At 49.9% G+C, this 22,500-nt stretch overlaps 1 protein-coding gene across 2 annotated transcripts in view; it reads right to left on the bottom strand.

Annotated features, from left to right (window-relative positions):
* Window positions 1-22,500, bottom strand: part of LOC144104238 (transmembrane protein 216-like) — a 71,923-nt gene that overhangs the window by 16,023 nt on the left and 33,400 nt on the right. Inside the window, exons 3-4 of one of the 2 annotated variants that reach the window (XM_077637120.1) lie at window positions 21,366-21,459; window positions 19,835-19,927 (exon numbers count right to left, since the gene is read on the bottom strand). In XM_077637120.1, coding sequence (XP_077493246.1) covers window positions 19,835-19,927; window positions 21,366-21,459 — 187 coding nt within the window. The remainder of the gene's footprint in view (window positions 1-19,834; window positions 19,928-21,365; window positions 21,460-22,500) is intronic. The other variant, XM_077637121.1, reaches the window with a different exon arrangement.

Raw genomic sequence — 22,500 nt, 5'->3', positions numbered from 1 at the left:
TCAGTGTAATCGATGACGTCGGATTCGAGATGACGAATATATTTAATTCAAATTTTATTGACTTTGGAACACATATATACAAAAGCGGGTAACAAAAGCTTATGAGCCCTTAGCAACTTGCTAGTTTGAGCCCATGCAATAAGTGCACAAAATAGCGTACCCCGGCGCTAGTAACGAATAATTGTAAAACGTGTAAACTTTTACAAGCATAAACATAGATTTCATAAAAGTTGCAATTAATTGAAGTATGCATCACTTGATATGCGACCAATGAAAGAAACAAAATAACAAACTGGGACAATGTTTGCAAACATTGGCATAACTTGCATAAATGCCGTGCCAAGAGGAACAGATATTTTAACAAAATTATATGACAAAAAAAGCACAGATACAACATAGCACTACATTTCGGCAAGAAAAATAAAGTTATTTTTGCTAATGATGCCTTTGAGTGAACGAGAAAAGTTGTGGCTTCTTTTTACTGATATTGTTCATGTCTCGAAATATCTTCCAAGAAGCCGATGGTCGTGCATTTTAAGAGAACTTCTTGTTGGCCTAGTTGGTAATTGATCGTTGTCTTTTAAAGGAGCCAAAACCACACACACACGCACGAGAGAAGAGAACGGGACAGGCGCTCTGTCCCGTTCTCTTCACTCGTGCGCCTGTGTGTGCGGTTTTGGCGCCTTTAAAGTACAATGGTCGTGCATTTATTGAGGTGTCTGTATTCCGAGCTGAAATTAGTCACCATGTCTACTCCGTAAACAGGCGATGTCTCTGCCAATTCCTCGTTCGAGCAGAAGCTGCGCGTTTCCTTCGACGACACCGTCGGCGTTTTCGGCAGTGTCGACGGCTACACTGACCGCAATGCTTGAACGGGGCGGCAGGCTCACTTGTTCATCGCGTACACTGGTCTCCGAGCATCTCTCTGCGCCGACTTCGGGGCTCGTCGAGAGTGTGACGGACTTAAGGTCAATGCTGAGTACAGCAGTCCATGCCTAGAACAACGTTACGTGAGCATATCCCGTAGGCTACGTGTGTCCGTCAACTGTTATAACCCGCCGCGGTGGCTCAGTGGTTAGGGCGCTCGGTTACTGATCCGGAGTTCCCGGGTTCGAACCCGACCGCGGCGGCTGCGTTTTTATGGAGGGAAAACGCTAAGGCGCCCGTGCGTTGTGCGAGGTCAGTGCACGTTAAAGATCCCCAGGCAATCGAAATTATTCCGGAGACCTCCACTAGGGTCAACTCTTTCTTCCCTTCTTCTTGCACTCCCTGCTTTACCCCTTCCCTTATGGCGCGGTTCTGGTGTCCAATGATATATGAGACAGATACTGCGCCATTTCCTTTCCCCAAAAACCATTTTTAAAAAACTGTTATTAAACGCGTTTCTAGCATACCGGAGACTTACTACCAGAGACGTATACCGGTTTACCGGACCCCTCTTGCGCATGCGCAGTGGCATTGTTGGGGTGAGGGGGAGCCACTGCGTGTGCGCAAGAGGGGTCCGGTAAACCGGTATACGTCTCCGGGGCGCATCTGCGAGGGGATGACTGAGGGGATGTCCCGAGGGGATGACTGAGCAGTGCGCTCCCGTGTCGGCCAATGCAGCTACGTTGCAGCCGTCGACAGTCACTTCTAGGCCAGTGGTTCGTGTGCTTGCAGCGCACGTTCGCTTTGGAGTCGGATCAGGGCTTTGTCGGGTACTGCCGACAGGGCTCGTCGCTGTCGCTTTACCGACAGTTGACAGCCGTGCGGTGCGGACGCTTGTTTCGGTGCTCTTCGGATTACGCGTGGTGACCGGGACCGGACGGACGGACGACTGCGAGAGAGCCGTGACTAACAACAAATAGATGAGTTCTTTCCTTTAATATTTTGAGAGTTTAGATTTAGGTTAGTTTTTAGGTCTAGGCTAGTTAGGAGAAGTGCTCGCGGAAGAGCAGGTCAGTGGCCTAACGGCCGGGCCTTTTCCGGCCGGCAGCTATAGATGTGCAGGGCTCATTTGTGAGTTAACTGGTTTAGACAGGTAGATAGTATTTATTTTCTAGGCGATCGGCTTTTGCGGTCAGCAGAATTTTATTTGAGCACGTGGTTGCAAGTGTTTTTTTTCTGGAATTTTGTGGTAGCAATAATATAGTGCTGCTAAGATGGTCAACCAACTGAAGGTTAAATGCAAGGAGTGTCAGGCGTCGGTGAATTTGAACGAAACGCGGTTCAAATCTGTAGACGAGGCCGATGGCGCGAATTTTACGTGCAAATGCTGCGTATTAACTGCATGCCTGGACAGGGCTGACGGAGCGAACACCAGCCTAGCGTTACGTATGGATGCCCTAGAAAAAGAGCTACAGATCTAGAGGGCAGAGAAGCGCAAACTTCAAGAACAGCTTAGTCAATTGTTGAAGGCGAAAATGGCTGACACCGCCATGCGAAGTCACATTGGCGGACATTCCAGCGCCAGCCACGTGGATGGGGCCTACACTGGCATGGACAGCGATAAGGAAGTAGGTCAGGCAGGTTCAGACAGGAACAGCTGCGCACACGTGGCAGCTAGGAAGTCTGGAGGCGATGGAGAGAAGAGAAGCAAGCTAACCCCAAGGAATGACGTCACAGTCACTGATAAGAGACAGCATAATCTGGAAGTTAGGAGGGAGGCAGGGAATACCCTAGTGCTTATCGGTGGTGACTCAACTATGAGTAGGTTCAAAAGAACTATAATGGAGCGTGTAAAGGGCGATAAGTGGGCTATCGGAGGGGAACCAATGAATGACATCGTATTCGACAGGACGGGTATTCAACTACAACTTGAACGTTTAAGTACCACTAGTGCCAGCGGTCCCGATGGCTTGCCGAACTATCTGCTTTCCGCTTGTGCAGGCCCGTTGTGTAAATACCTTTATGTGCTCTTTGCCAAATCCTTGACATGCGGAATGTTGCTTATAGACTGGAAAATTGCAATGTTGTTCCTATTCCGAAGTCAGGACCTCGAAAATCTGTGTTTAATTATCGACCGGTGTCTTTGACTAGCGTACCTTGCAGGATCCTTGAGCATGTACTTTTTAGCAATATCATGACTCACTTAAATTTGTTTTCCTTGTTGATCTCTCAGCAACACGCATTTCGAAGTGGTTTTTCTTGTATTACTCAGCTTAAAGAATTAACGCACGACCTAGCATCCACTCTTGACAAAGGGGGCTGTGTAAATAGCATCTTTTTAGATTTCAGGAAGGCTTTTGACCTAGTGCCCCATTCTTTACTACTTGAAAAATTATCGTGGTACAACATAAATAAAACGGTTGTTGAATGGATAAAAGAATACTTAAATTGTAGGACACAACGCGTAGTCGTTGGAGGTAGGCTGTCGCATGATGTTGATGTGGCATCGGGGGTGCCTCAAGGTTCAGTTTTGGGTCCGCTATTGTTTTTGTTATACATGAATGACATTACCGTTGGCATATCATCTTTCATCCGATTGTTTGCGGACGACTGCGTTCTGTATCGCGTTATGAAAGGTCCCGATGATTATAATGAACTACAGAAGGATTTAGACAAGGTTGCAGAGTGGTGTGATAAATGGGGCATGAGTATAAATCTTGATAAAACTGTGCAGATGTGCTTCACGAGACAAAGGTCACCAAATGTATATACATATAGCATTAACGGGACAAATCTTGCATCCGTGTGCGAATATAAATACCTTGGGGTGTACTTGACCCCTCAACTATGCTGGCACCGTCATGTTAACTATATAATTGCTAAGGCGTATAGAGTTCTTGCTATGCTACGTAGAAATGCGAAGTGCTTTCCTTTAGAAACAAGGAACCTGCTTTACAAGACTAACATAAGACCAATACTGGAATATGCTTGCACTATCTGGGACCCGTGGACTGCGACAGACATAAAGAAACTAGAAAGAGTACAAAGCTTAGCAGCCCGTTTCGTGGTTCAAACCTATACTCGGTATTTTAGCGCATCCCAAGCAAAGGAAACATTAGGCTGGAATACACTTCAATATCGTAGAAAAACATTCAGATTAAAATTTTTGCACAATATATATCATTCTAAAACCGGCCTCAATCGTGATAGCTACATAAGGCCAGCGGAGTACACTTCTGGCAGGCGCGATCACCCACTTAAGATTAAAGAGTATAGATGCAGAACGGAGCTTTTTAGGATGTCATTTTTTCCTAAGACGGTCAGTGAGTGGAACAGGTTGCCCGGCGATGTTGTATCGCTATCTTCAAATGATGCCTTTGCTTCAGCAGTATGACTTGCAATTTTTTTTTTGTACTTTGTGCTTGCGTCAACAGAACCGCTTTGTTTCACTTCGCACATGTACGGTTATGCTCTGCTTCTTTGTTCCTTCTTTTTGTTGTGACGGCGATTTGCCCTGATCTGTATCTTTCATGTATTCTACATAAACTGCTGTTGTTTGTCAATGATATATGTACTTCTCTCTCTCTCTCTCCCCCCCCCCCCCCCCACTGTAATGCCAAACTGGCGCTGTGGGTGCTGTGATAAATAAATAAATAAATAAATAAATAAATAAATAAGTAAATAAATAAATAAATAAATAAATAAATAAATAAATAGCTGTCGGGGCATTCCCAGGCAGGACAATGCACACAGTACTGCGAGTGACAACAAGCGCACTTTCTGAGAACGTTGCAAAGAGCGATTTGTTAGTGGTAGCGGCGGGACTAAATGATGCCCTGAATGCTGAAGCCGCAAAAGTAATGGAAAGATTAGAGGAGGGAGTTGGTGATATAAGGTTGACAGCACAGCAAGTCATGATCGTGGTGTGCACAGTGCCGGAGGTGCAAGGACGGAACAGAGTTGCTAAGGACGTTGTGGCTGTTAATCGAGAGATAAGGAAGTTAAGCCAGGAGAAAAGCTTTGAAGTGGCAGACATAAACAGGGAAGTGCACAGAGCAGGCTTTGGCAGAGGCTTTACACGAGATGGCATCCATTTTAATGGAAGGCTAGGAGCCAAAATCGGCTGGCACTTGGCAGGCCGGGCAGTGGCTTTTTTAAGGGGTCCACTGCGGCTCAGGGCGTAGGGGTAGGTAGAAGCAAAGTAGAAAGTGTAACAATGGCGGCTGTACCCAACAAAATGGCCACTAGGAGGTCCAGGAAGAAAACTACAAAAAAAAATTAACATCAGGATCAGATACATAAACATGCAAGGCGGTAGAAAGAGAGCGAAGTGGTTAGAGATAGAACACCAGTTGAAGGACGAATAAGTAGGTGTATACGCGCTATGCGAGACACATCTCAGAAATCTATAGAAGACCCACTATTTATTGATGGCTACGTCTGGGAAGGGAGCAACAGAACAGTAACGGAGAGGAAGGGAGGTGGAGTAGGTATGCTGATACATCAAGGAACAAATTGACAAAGAATAAAGTCAACTTACAAGGAACATGTCTTGGTATCAAACACAATTGCCGTTAAAAGGACGTGGCTAAGAGTAGTTTACTTGGGGACAGGGGACAAATGCAAGCAAGAGAACAAGGATCTAGTTAAGTGTGTCAATGACGATATAAAGCAGTTTCGAGAATGTGCCGATATTATTCTGCTGGGTGACATGAATGGCCACATCGAGGATCTGGATGGGTACACAGACTGTAACGGGAAGATGATGCTAGACTTCTGTGAGCGACACAACTTATTTATTGTGAATAGAGAAACTAAGTGTGAGGGACAAATCACGGGGAAATGCCGTAACAGGTGAACTACCATTGACTACTGCTTAATGTCGCAGGGGATGTATAGCAAGGTCGCAATAATGGAAATAGACGAAGAGGAGAAGTACAGCCTTGGAAGTGATCATAAGCGTATTATTTTACAGGTGGGAGCCCTGATCAAAACATAAATGCAGAGAAGTGAAAAAGAACGCAAAACTAAACGACGAACAAATAGCGCTAATAGCGGCTGCCGTAGAGGAAGCAATAGAGAAACATCCCATAGAAAAGTGCGATTATAATCAGATAGAACTACTCATTAGTACAAAGCTAAAAGAAGTGAAAGGAGTGAACCACTCGAGAGGAAAGAGGAAGCCACGAAGTTGGTGGAATAAGAAAATTAGGGAGGCCATCGAACAACGACGGTTGGCATCACGGGAACACAGAGAAGAAAAGAGAGTGCAGTTATCTGAAGAGGAAATAGGCCGAAAATGGGAATCTTATCGACAAAAGAAACAGCAAGTGCAGGTCCTCGTCGAGGCTAAAATAAAGCAGTCCTCTGATCGCTGGCTGGCTGAAGTTCGCGACGCAATTAGGGGGGGGGGGGGGGGGGGGGCAAGAAAATTCTGGAACCATATAAGCTGGCCATGGGCAAAGAGAATCAAAGAAAGCAGGAACAGATTCCGAGGGAAAATGTTTAGTGGGAGATGACGTTGCGAACTACATTGCATCAGTTATAGCTGAGTCATTTAGGAAAGACGAAGCAAAAGATTACAGTCACTGACCAAGTCAAAGTAAAAACAAATTGACGTCTCGGAACCCGTACGGGCTCCTTGTTCACACTGAGGCTAAAATGGCAGTGGTCGACACTTAAATACGCAGAATATGACGTGTGAAGATGATGATGACCCAGACAAAGCAGATCACTCGTGAAAACGAAGATGGCCCTGCGCGTCAGCCGTATGGCTATCGCCACGTGTGTCTGTGCCCGACCTGGTTGCCCTCGGATTGTTCTCGCCGCTGCTCCCTTCCTCTCAGCTCTTTTAAATAAACCCCCGCCTTACATTTGGTGGAGGAGCCGGGTACGGTCCTGGAATTGCGCAACCGTACTCTCCCGCCACCTGCGATGCCTCACGACGTTCAACATCAAGCCGTGCAAGTGGGCCCAGCTGTTACCTGCGCCGGCACCCTTCGCCAACGGGACCCGGCCATCTTCAGTGGGACCGATGAGCAGGATGTCGAAGATTGGCTCACGTCTTACGAGAGGATGAGCCTTTAAAACAAATGGGACGATGCCACCAAACTAAATAACGTAATTTTTTATATCACCGGTGTGGCTAACTTGTGGCATCGGAACCACGAGGTGGACATCCGCACCTGGTCTGCTTTCAGGACAACCTTCTCCGAAGTGTTTGGTCGTCCTGCTGTTCGGAAACTCCGCGCCGAACAACGCTTGAATGAACGGTCTCAGCAGGTCGGCGAAAGCTTTACCAGTTACATCGAAGACGTCATTGACCTATGCAAGCGTTTCAACCTCAACATGTCAGAAGCTGATAAGATTAAACACATTTTGAAGGTTGTTGGCGACGACGTCTTTCAGATGCTGGTAGCGCGCGACTTGCGCACCGTTGCTGAAGTCGTCACCCTCTGCCAAAGCTTCGAGGAGCTGCGGAAGCAGAGGCTCCTGACTCGACAGCACCCTCGACTGGTTGAGTCGCTTGCTGGACTGACACCAGCACCTGACACCTCATCGCTGCTGCAACAAATCAGACTTTGTTTGGGAAGAAATGGCGCGTCAGCTTTCTCTTCTGCCGAACCCTAGAGGGCAAGCTCTAGATTTGGCTCCGGCCCTTCGACACGCCATCCAAGAGCAGGTTGCCGAGGCTCTTCCACCCACCCATCCACCACCACCTGTCGCCGCTCCACTGACATATGCCGACGTTGTCGCCCAGACGCCGCCCCCTATGGCCGCTCCGCTGACATACGCGGACGTCGTCGCCAGACCTCGACCGCCTACCTATGCTGTGCCTCCAACACCTGCGCGAGCGGTGGCTCTTTCTCTTCGGCCGGCTCCGCGAGTCAGCAATCCCTGGCGCACCATCGACAACCGGCTTATCAGCTACAATTGCGGATTGCATGGTCATGTGGCCCGGATTTGCCGCCGCCGTGTCCCAGTCTACGCACCACCTCCTCCAGCTCCCGCGTACAGGCCTTCCACGAAGTACTCCGGATCTGCTGAGCCGCCGTCTAGTCGTCCTTTTTCTCCTGACCGTTCAGCCCTTTCTAGACGCCGTTCACCTTCACCGAGGCGCCGCTCCGTTTCTCCTATGCGACGTCGCCCCAATCTCCCTCAGGAGGAAAGCTAGGTGCCGCAGTTCCTGAGGCGAGAACTGCGTCCCCGTCGAACTTTCCAAGGCCTCACATATCCCCTGCTAATCTGATCGAAGTTTCTGTCGAGAGCATTACTGTCTTGGCCCTTGTGGACACCGGTGCTGCGATTTCTGTTATGGACGAAAAGTTTTGTAGTTCGTTGAAGAAGGTAAAGACGCCGATTACTGGACTATCGCTGCGTGCTGCCAGCGCTGAGCACATCAAGCCATCCGCAGCGTGTACCGCTCGAGTTGTGATTCAGGACTACCTCTACACGATAGAATTCGTCGTGCTGCCTTCCTGTTCCCATCCTGTTATTCTGGGCTGGGATTGCCTTTCCGCCCATGAAGCTATCATCGACTGTGCTCGAGCGGAAGTCGGGTTCTCTTCTCTGCCCAATCCTTTTCTGGACGCTACTCCTCCTGTTGCCTGTGTTAAAGCCCTCGCCGCCGATGACATCGACATTCCCCCGTGCTCTTCCGTTCTTGTACACTTGTCTTGCGACTCTATCGGTGACGATACTGTCCTTTTTGCTCCAGGCCATACTTTTCTGCACCGGAAGTGTCTCCCTCTGCCGTACGCCGTACTGGATGTGTCCGCTGGCCTGTCGATACGTTTGGTTTCTAACCCGTTTTCCTGCCCTACCACTTTGTGCCTTTGTGAATGCCTCGGCAGTGTGCAGCCCATCGCATCTCTGCTCATCCGAGAGGAGACCGACGATACACCGCTCCTCGCCATGAACTTGCTCAGCCCTCATGCCTCTACGCCAGATCGCTCTTCTACCGAATTGTTCTTGCGCTCCATCGACGCCAATCTTCCCCCGCCGCAAAGAACACAGCTTCTCGCCCTCCTTCATCAATTTCGCTCTTCCTTCGACGCTCACCAAACTTCCTTGGGCCGAACTTCCACCGTCACCCATCGCATCGACACTGGTGCCCACGCGCCGCTGCGGCAGCGCCCCTATCGTGTGTCTCCAACCGAGCGCCAGACTATTACAGAGCAAGTCGACCAAATGCTTCAAAGCTGCGTCATTCAGCCCTCAAGTAGCCCTTGGACATCGCCTGTCGTCCTTGTGAAAAAGAAAGATGGCTCCATACGCTTCTGTGTCGATTACCGCCGCCTTAATAAGATAACGCGCAAGGATGTCTATACGCTCCCCCGCACAGATGACGCTCTGGACTGTTTGCAAGGGGCGGAGCTCTTTTCCTCCCTCGATTTACATTCTGGGTACTGGCAGGTCCTCATGGAAGCGGCCGATCGTCCCAAAACTGCTTTTGTGACCCCCGACCGATTGTACGAATTTACTGTGATGCCATTCGGCCTTTGTAATGCCCCTGCAACCTTCGAACGGATGATGGACACTATTTTGCGTGGACTCAAGTGGAAAATGTGTCTATGCTATCTCGACGACATTGTCGTCTTTTCCCCCGACTTTTAAACCCATCTATCCCGCCTGAAGCACGTTTTGACCTGCCTCTCTGACGCTGGCCTGCAGCTCAACTTGAAGAAATGCCGCTTTGCTGCGCGTCAGCTGACAATTTTAGGACACGTTGTCTCTAAGCAAGGCGTTCGTCCCGATGCAGCTAAACTTCGCGCTGTCGCAGACTTTCCCAAACCTACTTCCATCAAAGACTTGCGCAGCTTCTTAGGTCTGTGCTCTTACTTTCGGAGGTTTATTCGCAACTTTGCTTCGATTGCTGCGCCTTTACACAACCGTCCGGCAGTTCCGACTTATCGATGTGGTCTCCGACGTGTGATGATGCGTATAACACCTTGCGCCGCCTCCTCACAGCGCCGCCCATACTGCGCCATTCCGAATCGACGGCTCCTACCGAGGTCCACACGGACGCCAGTGGTGTCGGCCTCCGCGCCGTACTCGCCAAGCGCATTCGTGGTTTTGATGAATACGTTGTTGCCTACGCAAGCCGCACACTTACGAAGGCTGAAACTAATTACTCCGTCAGTGAAAAAGAGCGTTTGGCCATCGTATGGGCCCATTGCCAAATTCCACCCGTACCTCTATGGCCGCTCTTTTGACGTTGTGACGGACCATCATGCGCTTTGTTGGCTTTCTTCCTTGAAAGACCCATCCGGCCGCCTTGCCAGGTGGGCTCTTCGTCTGCAAGAATATGACATCCGCGTGGTCTATCGTTCCGGCTGCAAGCATCAAGACGCTGATGCCCTGTCCCGCTGCCCACTTCCAGCCGAGATCGCCAGCCTTTCCACCTCTGACGTCTTCCCGTCGTCCCTTCACATCAGCGACATGCCCTCAGCGCAACGTACTGACCCCTGGATCGCTTCTCTTCTCGACTTTCTCTCCAACTTCACGGCTGCTTCTACATCCCGTGCTCTCCGCAGCCATGCTTCCCACTTCGTGATTCGCGATAACCTCCTCTATCGCCGGAACTACAGCACCGACGGCCGCAAGTGGTTACTCGTTATTCCTCGCCACCTGCGCACGAACATATGTGCCTAAATCCACGCTGACCCACAAGCCGGTCACGCGGAAGTTTTCAAGACATACAGCCGCATCCGGCTGCGCAATTACTGGCGCGGCATGTACACCTTCGTACTTAAATACGTATGCGCCTGTCTCGCCTGTCAACATCGCAAGCCATCTCCTCATCGTTCTGCTGGAGAGTTGCAGCCACTCCCTCGCCCACCACGCCCTTTCGACCGTATCGGCATTGATTTCTACGGCCCGCTTCCGTACACTGCGGCCGGCAACCGTTGGGCTATCGTTGCGGTTGGTCATCTCACGAGATATGCCGAAACCGCCGCCCTTCCGTCTGCCACAGCGACAGACGTTGCCTCCTTCCTTTTGCAACGTTTCGTCCTTCGTCACGGTGCACCTCGTGAACTGCTTAGTGACCGCGGACGCGCCTTTTTGTCCGATGTCGTCACCTCCCTGCTCCGCCAGTGCAACATAATCCATCGTACCACCTCCGCCTATCATCCGCATACCAACGGCCTCACCGAGCGATTTAACCGCACCCTCGGGGACATGCTCTATGTACGTCGCATCCAACCACTCGAATTGGGATCTCATCCTCCCTTATGTGACTTTCGCCTACAACACCGCCCAGCAATCCACTACTGGCTTATTTCCCTTCTTTCTTCTTTACGGCCGTCACCCATCTGCTACAATAGACACCATTCTGCCTTACCAACCTGACGCCTCCGAATACACCCCTGTTTCCGAAGCCGCGCAACACGCAGAAGATTGACGCCAAATCGCCCGGTCGCCCGGTCACCTGGTTGTCCTCGGATTGTTCTCGCCGCTGCTCCCTTCCTCCCAGCTCTTTTAAATAAACCCCCGCCTTACAGACGTAATAACTGTATATACACGGGTGGCATCGTCCCTTCCTTCCGGTTCATAGTATCAGGTGTCGTCAGGATGAATGATGACTCAAGCAAAAGGCGTGTCGTCAGGTTCCGCTCTTTGGAAAGAATTGCAGCGTTGTCCCAGGCGATATCACGCGTTTTTTCGTGCGCGCGCTCGGCAATGCACGCGCCGAGCACGCGCACGAAAAAACGCATGATATCGCCTGGGACAACGCCGCAATTCTTTCCAAAGAGCAGAACCTGACTACACGCCTTTTGCTTGAGTCATCATTCATCCTGACGACACCTGATACTATGAACCGGAAGGAAGGGACGATGCCACCCGTGTACATATAGTCATTACGTCATGTTCTGGGTATTTAAGTTTCGACCACTGCCATTTTAGCCTCAGTGTGATAAGGAACACGTACGTCCGGGTTCCGAAATGTCAATTTGTTTTTACTTTGACTTGGTCAGTGACTGTAATCGTTTGCTTCTACTAATGCCTGACCAGACGACTTTCGTCGAAGCCTTGACTATGTATTAGGAAAGAAGATATGGCAATAGCCCCAAATGACGGAAAAACACAGAACAGCACAATAGGACACAGCATAGAACTTACCAACCTTAACTAGAAAACGGCGGAAGCAAATATTCCAAAATACACGTCCGCGGATATAGACGAAATTCCAATCAAGCTAATTATTGAACTTGGCCCAACTGGCAAGAAAACACTGATACAGTTATAACAAATAAACAAATTCCGCACAGCTGGAAACAGCAAAATGAATTGCATTTATAAAGAGAAAGACGACAAGACGAACATAAAATCCTTCCGACCGATTACGATAACATCAGTTATACACAGGCTGGCGATGCAGGCGGTGAAATTAGAAATGCCGTCATGGGTAGAAAGTAATAGAATACTCGGATAACTTCAGAGCGGGTTCAGAAGGGGTAGGCGCTTAGATGATAGCCTGTTCGTGCTTACTCAGTGCATATAAATAGCTAAGACGGAAAACAGACCTCTGTATTTAGCCTTCCTGGACATGAGCGGTGCATAAGACAATGTGAACAGGGAACTCCTGCGGAACATATTAAAAGATGAAGGTACTGGTCATGAGGTAAGTGGTATTCTACAGGAATTATATCAAGAAAATAAAGTTGAAATAACATGGGAAGAGATTAAAAGTACGACAACTGTCGAGGTACACAAAAGATTAAGGCAAGGCTGTCCTCCATCACCGCTGATGTTCATGCCTTGTATGATAAGTATGGAAAGAAGGCTACAAGGAAGCAATCTAGGTTATAATCTGTCGTACAGATTAGGCGGAAAGGTTGTAGAGCAACGACTACAGGGTTTAATGTATGCGGACGATATTTTATTCTTAGAAGATAGCCAGGAAGATTTGCAAACTCTGGTTAATTGATGTGGAGACGAAGGAGACACTCTAGGTTTCAGTTTTAGCGCATCTAAGACAGGTGTGATGATTTTCAATTATACAACTGCTCAGGAGCTACAATACAAGACTATGAAATACCCCGAGTGGCCAAATAAAAATATCTCTGGGTATGGGTAGACGAAAGGCAGATGTACAGTACTCACGGATTGAAATAGGACATTCGGAGCGCGTGGCCGTCGCTTCATGGAGCGCCGCCCGTAGACGCTCATGGAACCAAGGTGGTGCATTGTGGTATGGCGTGAGAGGGAGAACATCTACAAAGCAGAATTGTTCCTTCCAGTAGCCAATTAGCCGGCCTGTGGTTTACCACATGCCTGCGTGGCACTGCAAGGCTAGCGCTCCGAATGTCCTATTTCAATCCGTGAGTACTGTACACGGAAAAGCACGAACAGACTCTCATAGCAAAAAGGCGAAGAGATGCCGGGACAATGAAACATAGGGCATTGTGGGGGTACAACAGGTATACGAAGTACTGAGAGGTATTTGGAAAGGAATAATGGTGCCGGGGTTAACTTTCAAAAATGCGGTTGTGTGCTTAAGGGCAGAAGTTCAGTCGTGATTAGAAGTAAATCGGACAGCTGTTGGAAAATTAGAAGTAAGTGCCCATGGCAAAACCACTGACGAGGCAGTACGGGGGGTTATGGGCTCGGCATCATTCGAAGCACGGGAACCTCAGAGTAATATACTATACGAAGAACGACTGAGGAAATTGAACGATAACAGGTGGGCAGCTAAGGTATTTAAGTACCTATACAGAGAGAGGGTTGACTCACACTGGCGGAAAAAAAAAACTAGGAAGCTAACCGGTAAGTATGCCAGACACGAGGACGCAGAAAGAAAGCATAAAACGAGAGGTGAAAAAAGCGGAAGGTAAAACTTGGATAGCTTTAATGGAAAAGAAGAATAGTGTAGAACTATATCAATAGTGGAAAAGGCAGACCAGGAAGGAAGCGTTTTATGATAACTCACAAGGCAGTGCCCTACTCTTTGAAGGTAGGTCAGGGTTTCTTAGAACGCGCAGCTATAAAAAGGAAATTTTACGAAGATGACACAAGTACTGTGTGTGGTAAATCTACCTTAACAGATCTGGCCTGGCGGTTAGTTTTCCAAGAGTGCCCTTTTTGTGCCGGACCAGAGACAATAGATCACTTCCTGCTGTTCTGCCGCCGCTTCTCTTATTTGAGGAGGCGCCTATTGCTGATTCCGTTTCACCAGCTGGGTCTGCCTGTGTCCTCCGTGGTTGTTCTTTCCACTGGCGCTTATTTGCTTGTACGAAGCGACAGGAGTGTGCGCTCTGCTGTGCAAAATTTCCTTCAAGAAGCGCAGCGACTCCCATTCTATTTTTTCCCATCCCGCTCTCAGTCAGCACGAAACTGAAACATTACAGGCGTTGTATACGACTGCGCAAATTACGTCACTGCCCCGTCTTCGATCTCCAAGTTAACACGACCCCTGTCTTTGCGTCTTCCAATATGTCAGCATATATACTATTACTACTCCTTTTCCCCTCAGAACGTTCCTGTTTCTAGCAATTAATCGCCAGTGCCTTGGCTTCTCCGTCGTAGTGGGTTTGTGCCAGTTTTATTTGAGGCCAACAAACCAACCAAATCTGCAGAAACAATAGAACACCTCATTCTAAAATGTGATGATATCCATTCCGATGTCGATGCTGGCACAGTCACTCTTCCTGAGACCCTAGGGTTTAGAGATAACAATGGTCATGTAAATAAACCTGCGGTGGGATTTAGAAAAAGCGATTGCAAGATTGATGGCTCAAAAGGAGGGGGGTGACATAAAGTTAGAAGCATAGGAAGACGTATTTAAAGAAAATGGCGAATTTTAATAACAAGTTACAACGCAGTTAAACAAAAAAAGAAAAAGACGAGCATGGTGGCCGCTGCCATCGCTCCGTTTCAAAGGCTACGCTCGCTCCATCCATCCATCCATCCATCCATCCATCCATCCATCCATCCATCCATCCATCCATCCATCCATCCATCCATCCATCCATCCATCCATCCATCCATCCATCCATCCATCCATCCATCCATCCATCCATCCATCCATCCATCCATCCATCCATCCATCCATCCATCCATCCATCCATCCATCCATCCATCCATCCATCCATCCATCCATCCATCCATCCATCCATCCATCCATCCATCCATCCATCCATCCATCCATCCATCCATCCATCCATCCATCCATCCATCCATCCATCCATCCATCCATCCATCCATCCATCCATCCATCCATCCATCCATCCATCCATCCATCCATCCATCCATCCATCCATCCATCCATCCATCCGTCCGTCCGTCCGTCCGTCCGTCCGTCCGTCCGTCCGTCCGTCCGTCCGTCCGTCCGTCCATCCATCCATCCATCCATCCATCCATCCATCCGTCGATCGATCGATCGATCCTAGGAAGTTTTCATCGAGAGAGAGAGAGAGAGAGAGTTTATTGGCTTGAAAGGCAGAGAGGTTGGCCTGAAAGATATCTGGCCTGCTGCAGCCTCGGGTACTTTTAAACTTCAAGGCAAAGACATACCGCCGCGGTGTCTACAGTAAACTAGAACTAGTAGTTCAATGTAGCAGTGTCGCAGGATTTTCCCGGCTTCATCCCAACCAAGACACAGAGGGCAATTGTCAGCGGTTCTCCAGGCATCGAATTTTTTGGCAGCTTGCGGCTCTGTCACACGCGGGTGAGTGCAAACGGATGGTGCTCTGGCGCAGCAAGCTGATATCGACGAGGGTTTGGTGTGTCTTGTCGAGGAGCCGAGGCCCCAGCAACGGAACTCTGCAGCGAATAGCCTGTGGTTCTTGTGCAGCAGCCGTCCTATATAGTCGAGGTGCCTGCCGCACTCCGCGTATGACATCTATGGGAGACGCTGCTTGAGGCCGTGAAGAAGACGACTGCAGTCGACGCAGTCACTGTCGACTCGGATAAATTCCCACCAGCCGTTTGAGGTGGTCGTCATGTCCGGGAAAACTGAGCTGCAGATATGTGCCAGGCGGTTGTACTGCCGAGTCAGGGCATGTCGCAAAGGTTCGTTCGGTGGTGAACGCTTCTTGTGCGAATTCGGCGACGGTTTTGGCGGGTTTCTTAAGAGGCCGGCAAAAAGTGATTCCTTTGCGCTTAGCATATGTCTTTCTTTTCTCCTGTCATGCTTACGTGCCCGCGGTTCTTACGTGCAGCGGGGAGTACTCTTCTATCGGACTCATCCACTATCTGCCATGTTCGCGTCCGCTCACTAAAAAAGGCGTTTCCTTTCTTCTACATACATGTTAACAGTTTAATCTGGCTGTTGTATCCTTGACTGCAGCCGTACGTCAGCCCTTTCTTTACGCGGTATTCGGAGACTACCGGTCTCGTGCTTTCCGTAGCGCGCTTTAGTAGGGCCGCCGAAGCAAAAAAAAAAAAACGGAGCTTCACGTCATTCTCTCACTTGTTGAGCCACGCGCTCGAATTGGTCGAGCCATTCTTCTGGGTCTTTGCCTTTAGTTTATGGGGGTTTAACGTCCCAAATCAAATCAGGCTATGAGGGACGCCGTAGTGAAGGCTTCCGAAAATTTCGACGACCTGGGGATCTTTAACGTGCATTGACATCGCACAGCACACGGCCTCTAGAATTTCGCCTCCATCGAACTTCGACCGCCGCAGCCGGGATCGAACCAGCGTCTTTCGAGCCAGCAGCCAAGCGCCATGACCACTGAGTCACCGCGGCGGTATGTCTTTTCCTTTGAAGGTTAAAAGTACCCGAAGCTGCAGCAAGATGGCAGGGGTCGACGCCTATGGCGGACGCATGGCGGACATCAAAGCTTCTTTCCGTTGTCGCGCCCGCTCGGGTATATAGCTCAGGCGGCAGCTGGTTTTGGCGCTCTCGATGCGGTCTGTGGTATTTTCTGCTGCGGCTGTTGTAGGAGGGGTCGGGTGCACACCCAGCGCCTCCACCAAATGTCACCTGGTGGTGACAATGCAGTGGACAGAAGACTGAAATGAACTCCTCATTGGGCTGACTTGCGCCTACGAAGAACTGAACAACTCAGCGGCGGCGAAAGCAGCACGTGTGCTCGGCGGTCGTCGAAGGGCAATCACCGCCGCTGTCAATCTAAAGCTGACGCAGAAGTTTCAAGGCAAGGCGCGGGATCGCCAATCTCGAACAACGCAAAACCAGTAGCGCGCGGTAATTCAGATAAATCTCGTCGCGTCTTTCATCATGAACAGAGCCGCGAGCTGGCAATTTTGGGCATGAACAGTCAGAAATGCTTTATTCATCGCCCATTTGGCGCTTTCCAGAACGAAGTCAGATAAGGTACAACAACGGTCATAAGTTTACACAATACAATGTTAGGGAAGATTATTAATTTCGTCGCCATCTTTCCTTCAATCCTGGAATATAATTATACAAACTACGGGGTGCATCAACAAATCCTATAGGCAGTGCGCTTTGGGCGCAAATAAATGAATTTCGTCGCCTTGCATAAACTTTTGATGGCGGGTGTAAGTACGTCACGCTGAATGCCCAAAAGGCTGAGGACAGGACTGTATGACATAAGGTACTTCGCAAAACTCCGCCGTGCAGAGACGCTTTGCGGCTGGCGCATGCATTCGTGACCAGTCGAGTCCTCTACTCGACTCCTTACCTCCACCTGCGCAAGTTTGATGAGAACGCCCTCGAAGTGATTCTCAGAAAGATGTACAAGCGTGCCCTCGATCTCCCGATCACCACATCCAACCAGCGTCTCATGGGCCAGGGGATGGTTAACACATTCGTGGAGCTCCGGGAGGCGCACTTGACACATCAATACACAAGGCTTTCAAAAACGCCGTCGGGTCGCCGCCTATTAGCCCGACTACACATCCACCACCCAACACTTACGGAAGAGCGCGTACGCATTCCTGAAATCTGGAGATGCTCCCTGCACGTACGCCCTCTTCCGGCCAACATGACACGTGACGACCACAGTGGCAGGCGCCTTGCGCGGGCGGAGGCACTGGCCCGTCACTATGGGAACAAACATGGCATCTTCTACGTGGACGCCTCAGGCCCTCACCATGGGGGGTGGTACACGGCCGCAGTCGTCCACCAAAAAATCGTGGTGAATGGCCTAACGTTCCGAGCTCAAGACATAACACATGCGGAAGAAGTTGCCATCGCGTTAGCCGCCGCAGACCAGGAGTCGCGAGTGATCGTCACCGACTCGAGAGGGGCCTGCAGAAATATTAAACAGGGGTACATTCCTCTCTTTGCGCATCGCATCCTTCAAAACAGTAACTACCTCGGGGCCCCCGCGTCTCGAACGATTGTATGGGCTCCAGCTCATATGGGCCTCGAAGGCAATGAAACGGCAGACGCCGCCGCCCGCGCGCTCACTCTCCGGGCAACGCCTTCAGACCCTTTGGATACGGATCCCGAACCCAATCCGGCCCTCACTTTTCGAGAAATTACTGAATTATTCCAATTCGGCCATGCAATTTATCACATGCCTTGTAAGGGCCTCACAAAGGTGGAGGAACGCACACTCCTCCGCCTTTACACCAAAATGCTGCTGTGCCCGGCAGTTTTAAAACACTTTGATCCTGCCTGTACAGGAGAATGCCCACACTGTGCGGAGAAGTCTTCGGACATCTTTCACATGGTGTGGGCATGCCAGTCAACCCCGAACCTCGCCCCCAAACCCAACCCCACCCGGGAGGACTGGGAGGCAGCCCTGCTCGGCTGCTCGGACCTAGCAAGACAGAAGGCCCTGGTCCACCGAGCCCGAGTCGCGGCGGTCGCCAATGGTCTCCTGTAATGAGGAGCCCACCTAGAGATTGCGAGAGGTTGCTCCGGCTACCTCAAGCTTCCTCCCTGAAATAAAGTTTTTCACACACACACACACACACCGAGCCCACGCATAACGAAAGCCACGCGCCCCGCCGTTCGGACTTGATTCTGCGCTGCCGTGACCACGCTCACAGCGGCTTACGTCCAACCCCGCTCACATGGGTTAACGTCATACACTCACGCGCTGCAACACGGAAGAGCAGCCGCTCATCTGTGGCGCAGCAGCAGATGAGCCGACCAAATTGGCTGTCGCCCGAACATGGCGCCACTCCCGACGCTGTTGGGAAGGGTCGCTTATCGGTGCACTTACCAGTGCACTCATAAGTGCATATGAGCAATACTTTTTAGCAAAATGGAAGTAAGTAAAAGAGAGATCACACCTTAGTGTTCGACGATAATAATGGTACGAATTATAGCGCATCGGTGATTTCGCTCTACAATTTCCAGGCACCTCCTATGAAAGAAGCCAACTATAGTCACTGAAACCAGCGAAAGCACAGTGGAATGTTTCTTTTTGACTGCGTTGTTGTCGAAGTGCTTGACTTTTTGGATGGAAGACAACAAAAGAAAGAGCGAGAACAGAAGACCACATGCCGCTTGTGGGATCTGAACCCACCGGCGCGCACGGTGGTCTACGAACTGAGCTACGGCAACGGCTCTCTAAGCTTCTTTTACTTCTGCATGTATTTATCTTCCTCCATGCTTTCCTTGGTTTGAATGACTGCTGGCTTTTTTACACGTATATCATGAATAACTTCCTCACCTGTACACCTAACTGCGTGGCCAGACACCTCCTACACGAAATCAACCAGGGGCGGAAGTGAAACCTCAGTTTGCTAAATGTTTCGACAAGAGGGCTTGTCTTCGTTCTCATGTCTAAACATATTGCCTAGCAATGTAAGGCTCTCTCGCCCCCGCCCCTTTCCTGGTTGATTTTGTGTTACCATGAATGCCATCTGTCCCGCCTTTTCTACCCCGCACACATCTCCAGCTAATATAAGCAAAGCAGATGCGCGCGTGCCCCTTCGTGATTTTTCGTGCTTGGAGGTTTCTTTCCTAGCGTGTACATTTACCCGTCCTGCCTTAGTCAGCAGATCAGCACAGACCTCGCGTAAAGGAAGTGGAAATATCCCTGCCCAGCCAGCGGCAGCAACAGGCATGCACACGCACCGAGGCTGAGGCGCACGCTCTCGACGACTGTGAGGAAGGCCAGCAGGCATAGCTCGGACGCCATGTTGCCGCTCGGGTAGGGAAGGCTCAGCCCTGCGGGAAGGAAAGGACAGATGTATACCCTTCGAGAACGACGCTTTTTATGCTCGCACTCTCCACTGTCTCGATGCGCGGACGCGGGCCGTCCAAAATTAACGCCGGTGGCGGGACTCCTTTCGGCCGGCGCGCATATATCAGTGCCGATGCTTGGCTTATATGCTTTCCACGTCGCACAAGTGCACCGGGCTCGACGCACTGATACTAAAATGCAAGTTTGGATGCCATAATGCACATTCCTGTTGCTGTACGTAAGCTCAGAAGCTCCAAGGGAAAGAGCAAACCGCGTAGACAAACCGAGACCGTGAAGATGAGACGGGTTTTGCGCCTCCGTAGAGAGAATTCGAACAGGAGACAGTGATCGATCGTTTCGTGTTCGGCACAAAACCGGCACAAAGGAGAAAGCGCCAGACAAGATCTGTGGAGGTAGAAGTGCGAGGTACGCGGCAACGTAGTCGCGTGAAAGAAACCTCTGCTCCAGCAAAGAACAGAATTCGATGCTGCCGGAAAGTAGATAAAGTATAGCACTGAGGCTTAAAATTCCTACATTAGCATTTACCTGTGAAATATAGCCGCCGTAATATATGCACACGTCGAGAGGACAGTAATATCGTGGCCGTGAAGAGATGCTTTCGCCATAGGATCTGAAACATCATTTAAATGATTCCTCTGTGATCAGGCACAACTAACCATAATAAACACGTGCGTGGTGGTACCGAAATCTTGAGCATGCCTATAGCCTGTGATTCTGTAGGCGCAGTTAGAGACCACATATAATGTGCTCGTCATAAATATGGCAAAAAAAAAGAGTTGTAGGCCGAGACCACGGCTAAAATGTCGGTCAAATAATTAGCGGTGAAGTCGAGGAGACGGAGGGAGAATGACCGACCAATCGCGGGACAGAGCGAAAATAGCGAAACAAGAAAATGTGAACCATCAGTCGCAATGACAACATGTGAGCGAAAGGATATCAGGTGCTCTTGTAACAAACTCTTGAACATACGGAAGGGCGGATATTTTGCGCAGTTTGGAAAGATGTCAAAAACAGTCCGAGTAGATGTAGAGTTGCCGCCATCTGTCGAAATCTGGATAATAGGGATGGAATTCATGCCTCTTGGTGCAAAAGAGAATTAGCAACAAATTTTGGTAGGCCCAGTCAGAAGTGTAATACCTCTCGCCCCAAAAGAAGAAGGGGGCGAAGTTTACACGCAGGCGCCCCAGAGGACCAGATCGGACGGACGCGCAGCCTACAAACCGTAAGGAGCGCCGAGTGCTTTCTCATGCCGAAACAGATGTCGCTCAGCACGCAAGGCAGTGCTTCGTCGTGCTCATCTTCCTGGACATCATCAGGCGCGTCCGTCAAGAAAGGCACCGACATTGGCGCGCGTGTAAGGTCCCTTGTGCAAACATTTAAGGAATGGTGTCTGCCACTCACCCTTGAAGAGCAGGAGGAACAGCTCGCCGGCGGCGAACACGACGTAGAACCAGCCGCCAAACACCAGCAGCACCTGGTAGGGGAGCGAGGAGAGCTGGCGGGAAACCGTCAAGGGTTCCCCCATGCATGACTGTGAATTGCGAAGAGACTATCGCTAGCCACTGTGAATGAACTTGTCAACTGGGACGTGTAACGTCCCGAAGCAACACATGGGAGTGCTCCTGTGTCCCAGATGCTTGCGGGAAGCGCGGCGGAAGCTGCCTCGTGTGTATGGCGCGACACCATAAACCCGGATAAATTTTCTCCTGTTTGATTACGCACCAAACCCTGGCCAATCCCCCACCGTGGGTATGTGCCATCTCTTTCGAGGCAACAACAACAATCTTCCGGGTCCCGAGCGCGTGGGGACTTACGAACAGCGACGTGAAGGCCTCTGCTCTAATTCTTTCATATTGAGAAAGACGCTGCACCCCCTTTCACTCGCAATTCATCTGCTGAGCATTTGGCGTCACAAAAATCAACGAATGGTGAACACATAAGCCACGAGTATCATTCCACTCTTACCGCTGCTTTTAAAGGGTCCCTCAAAAGGGTGTTCGAGGCTGGCTTTAATTGCTTGCATTATGTAGAGTGCACACCACCAAGTGTCCATGCCGCGTGATACAGATGAACGATGTGCGCAAAACATTCGACGAACCACATACACGGGAGAAACACAAAGGACTAGCGCAGATGAACGATGTGCGCAAAACATTCGACGAACCACATGCACGAAAGAAACACAAAGGACTGGCGAACGATGTGCGCAAAACATTCGACGAACCACATACACGAAAGAAACACAAAGGACTGGCGCAGTCCTTTGTGTTTCTTTCGTGTATGTGGTTCGTCGAATGTTTTGCGCACATCGTTCATCACCATGCACCAATTAGGCCCAACAGAAGTGTTATTGATGTCCATGCCGCGTACCAAACCTCAAAACCGAGCGGGATATTTACAATGCATTTTTAACAGTTCCCGCTTTCGCACCTCGGTGACGACCAGTGGCGCCGGGCTTTCCCGCCAAACCAGGCATACGACGTTACTACGTGCAAGCGACGTCAGAAGTCGGAGGCTATAATCAGTAGCGTTTGCA

Source organism: Amblyomma americanum, chromosome 9 (genome assembly GCF_052857255.1).
Source record: "Amblyomma americanum isolate KBUSLIRL-KWMA chromosome 9, ASM5285725v1, whole genome shotgun sequence".
NCBI classification, from domain to species: Eukaryota; Metazoa; Arthropoda; class Arachnida; order Ixodida; family Ixodidae; genus Amblyomma; species Amblyomma americanum.
Note: the sequence above shows the minus strand (reverse complement) of the source record. Positions and strands in the feature narration are given on the sequence as shown.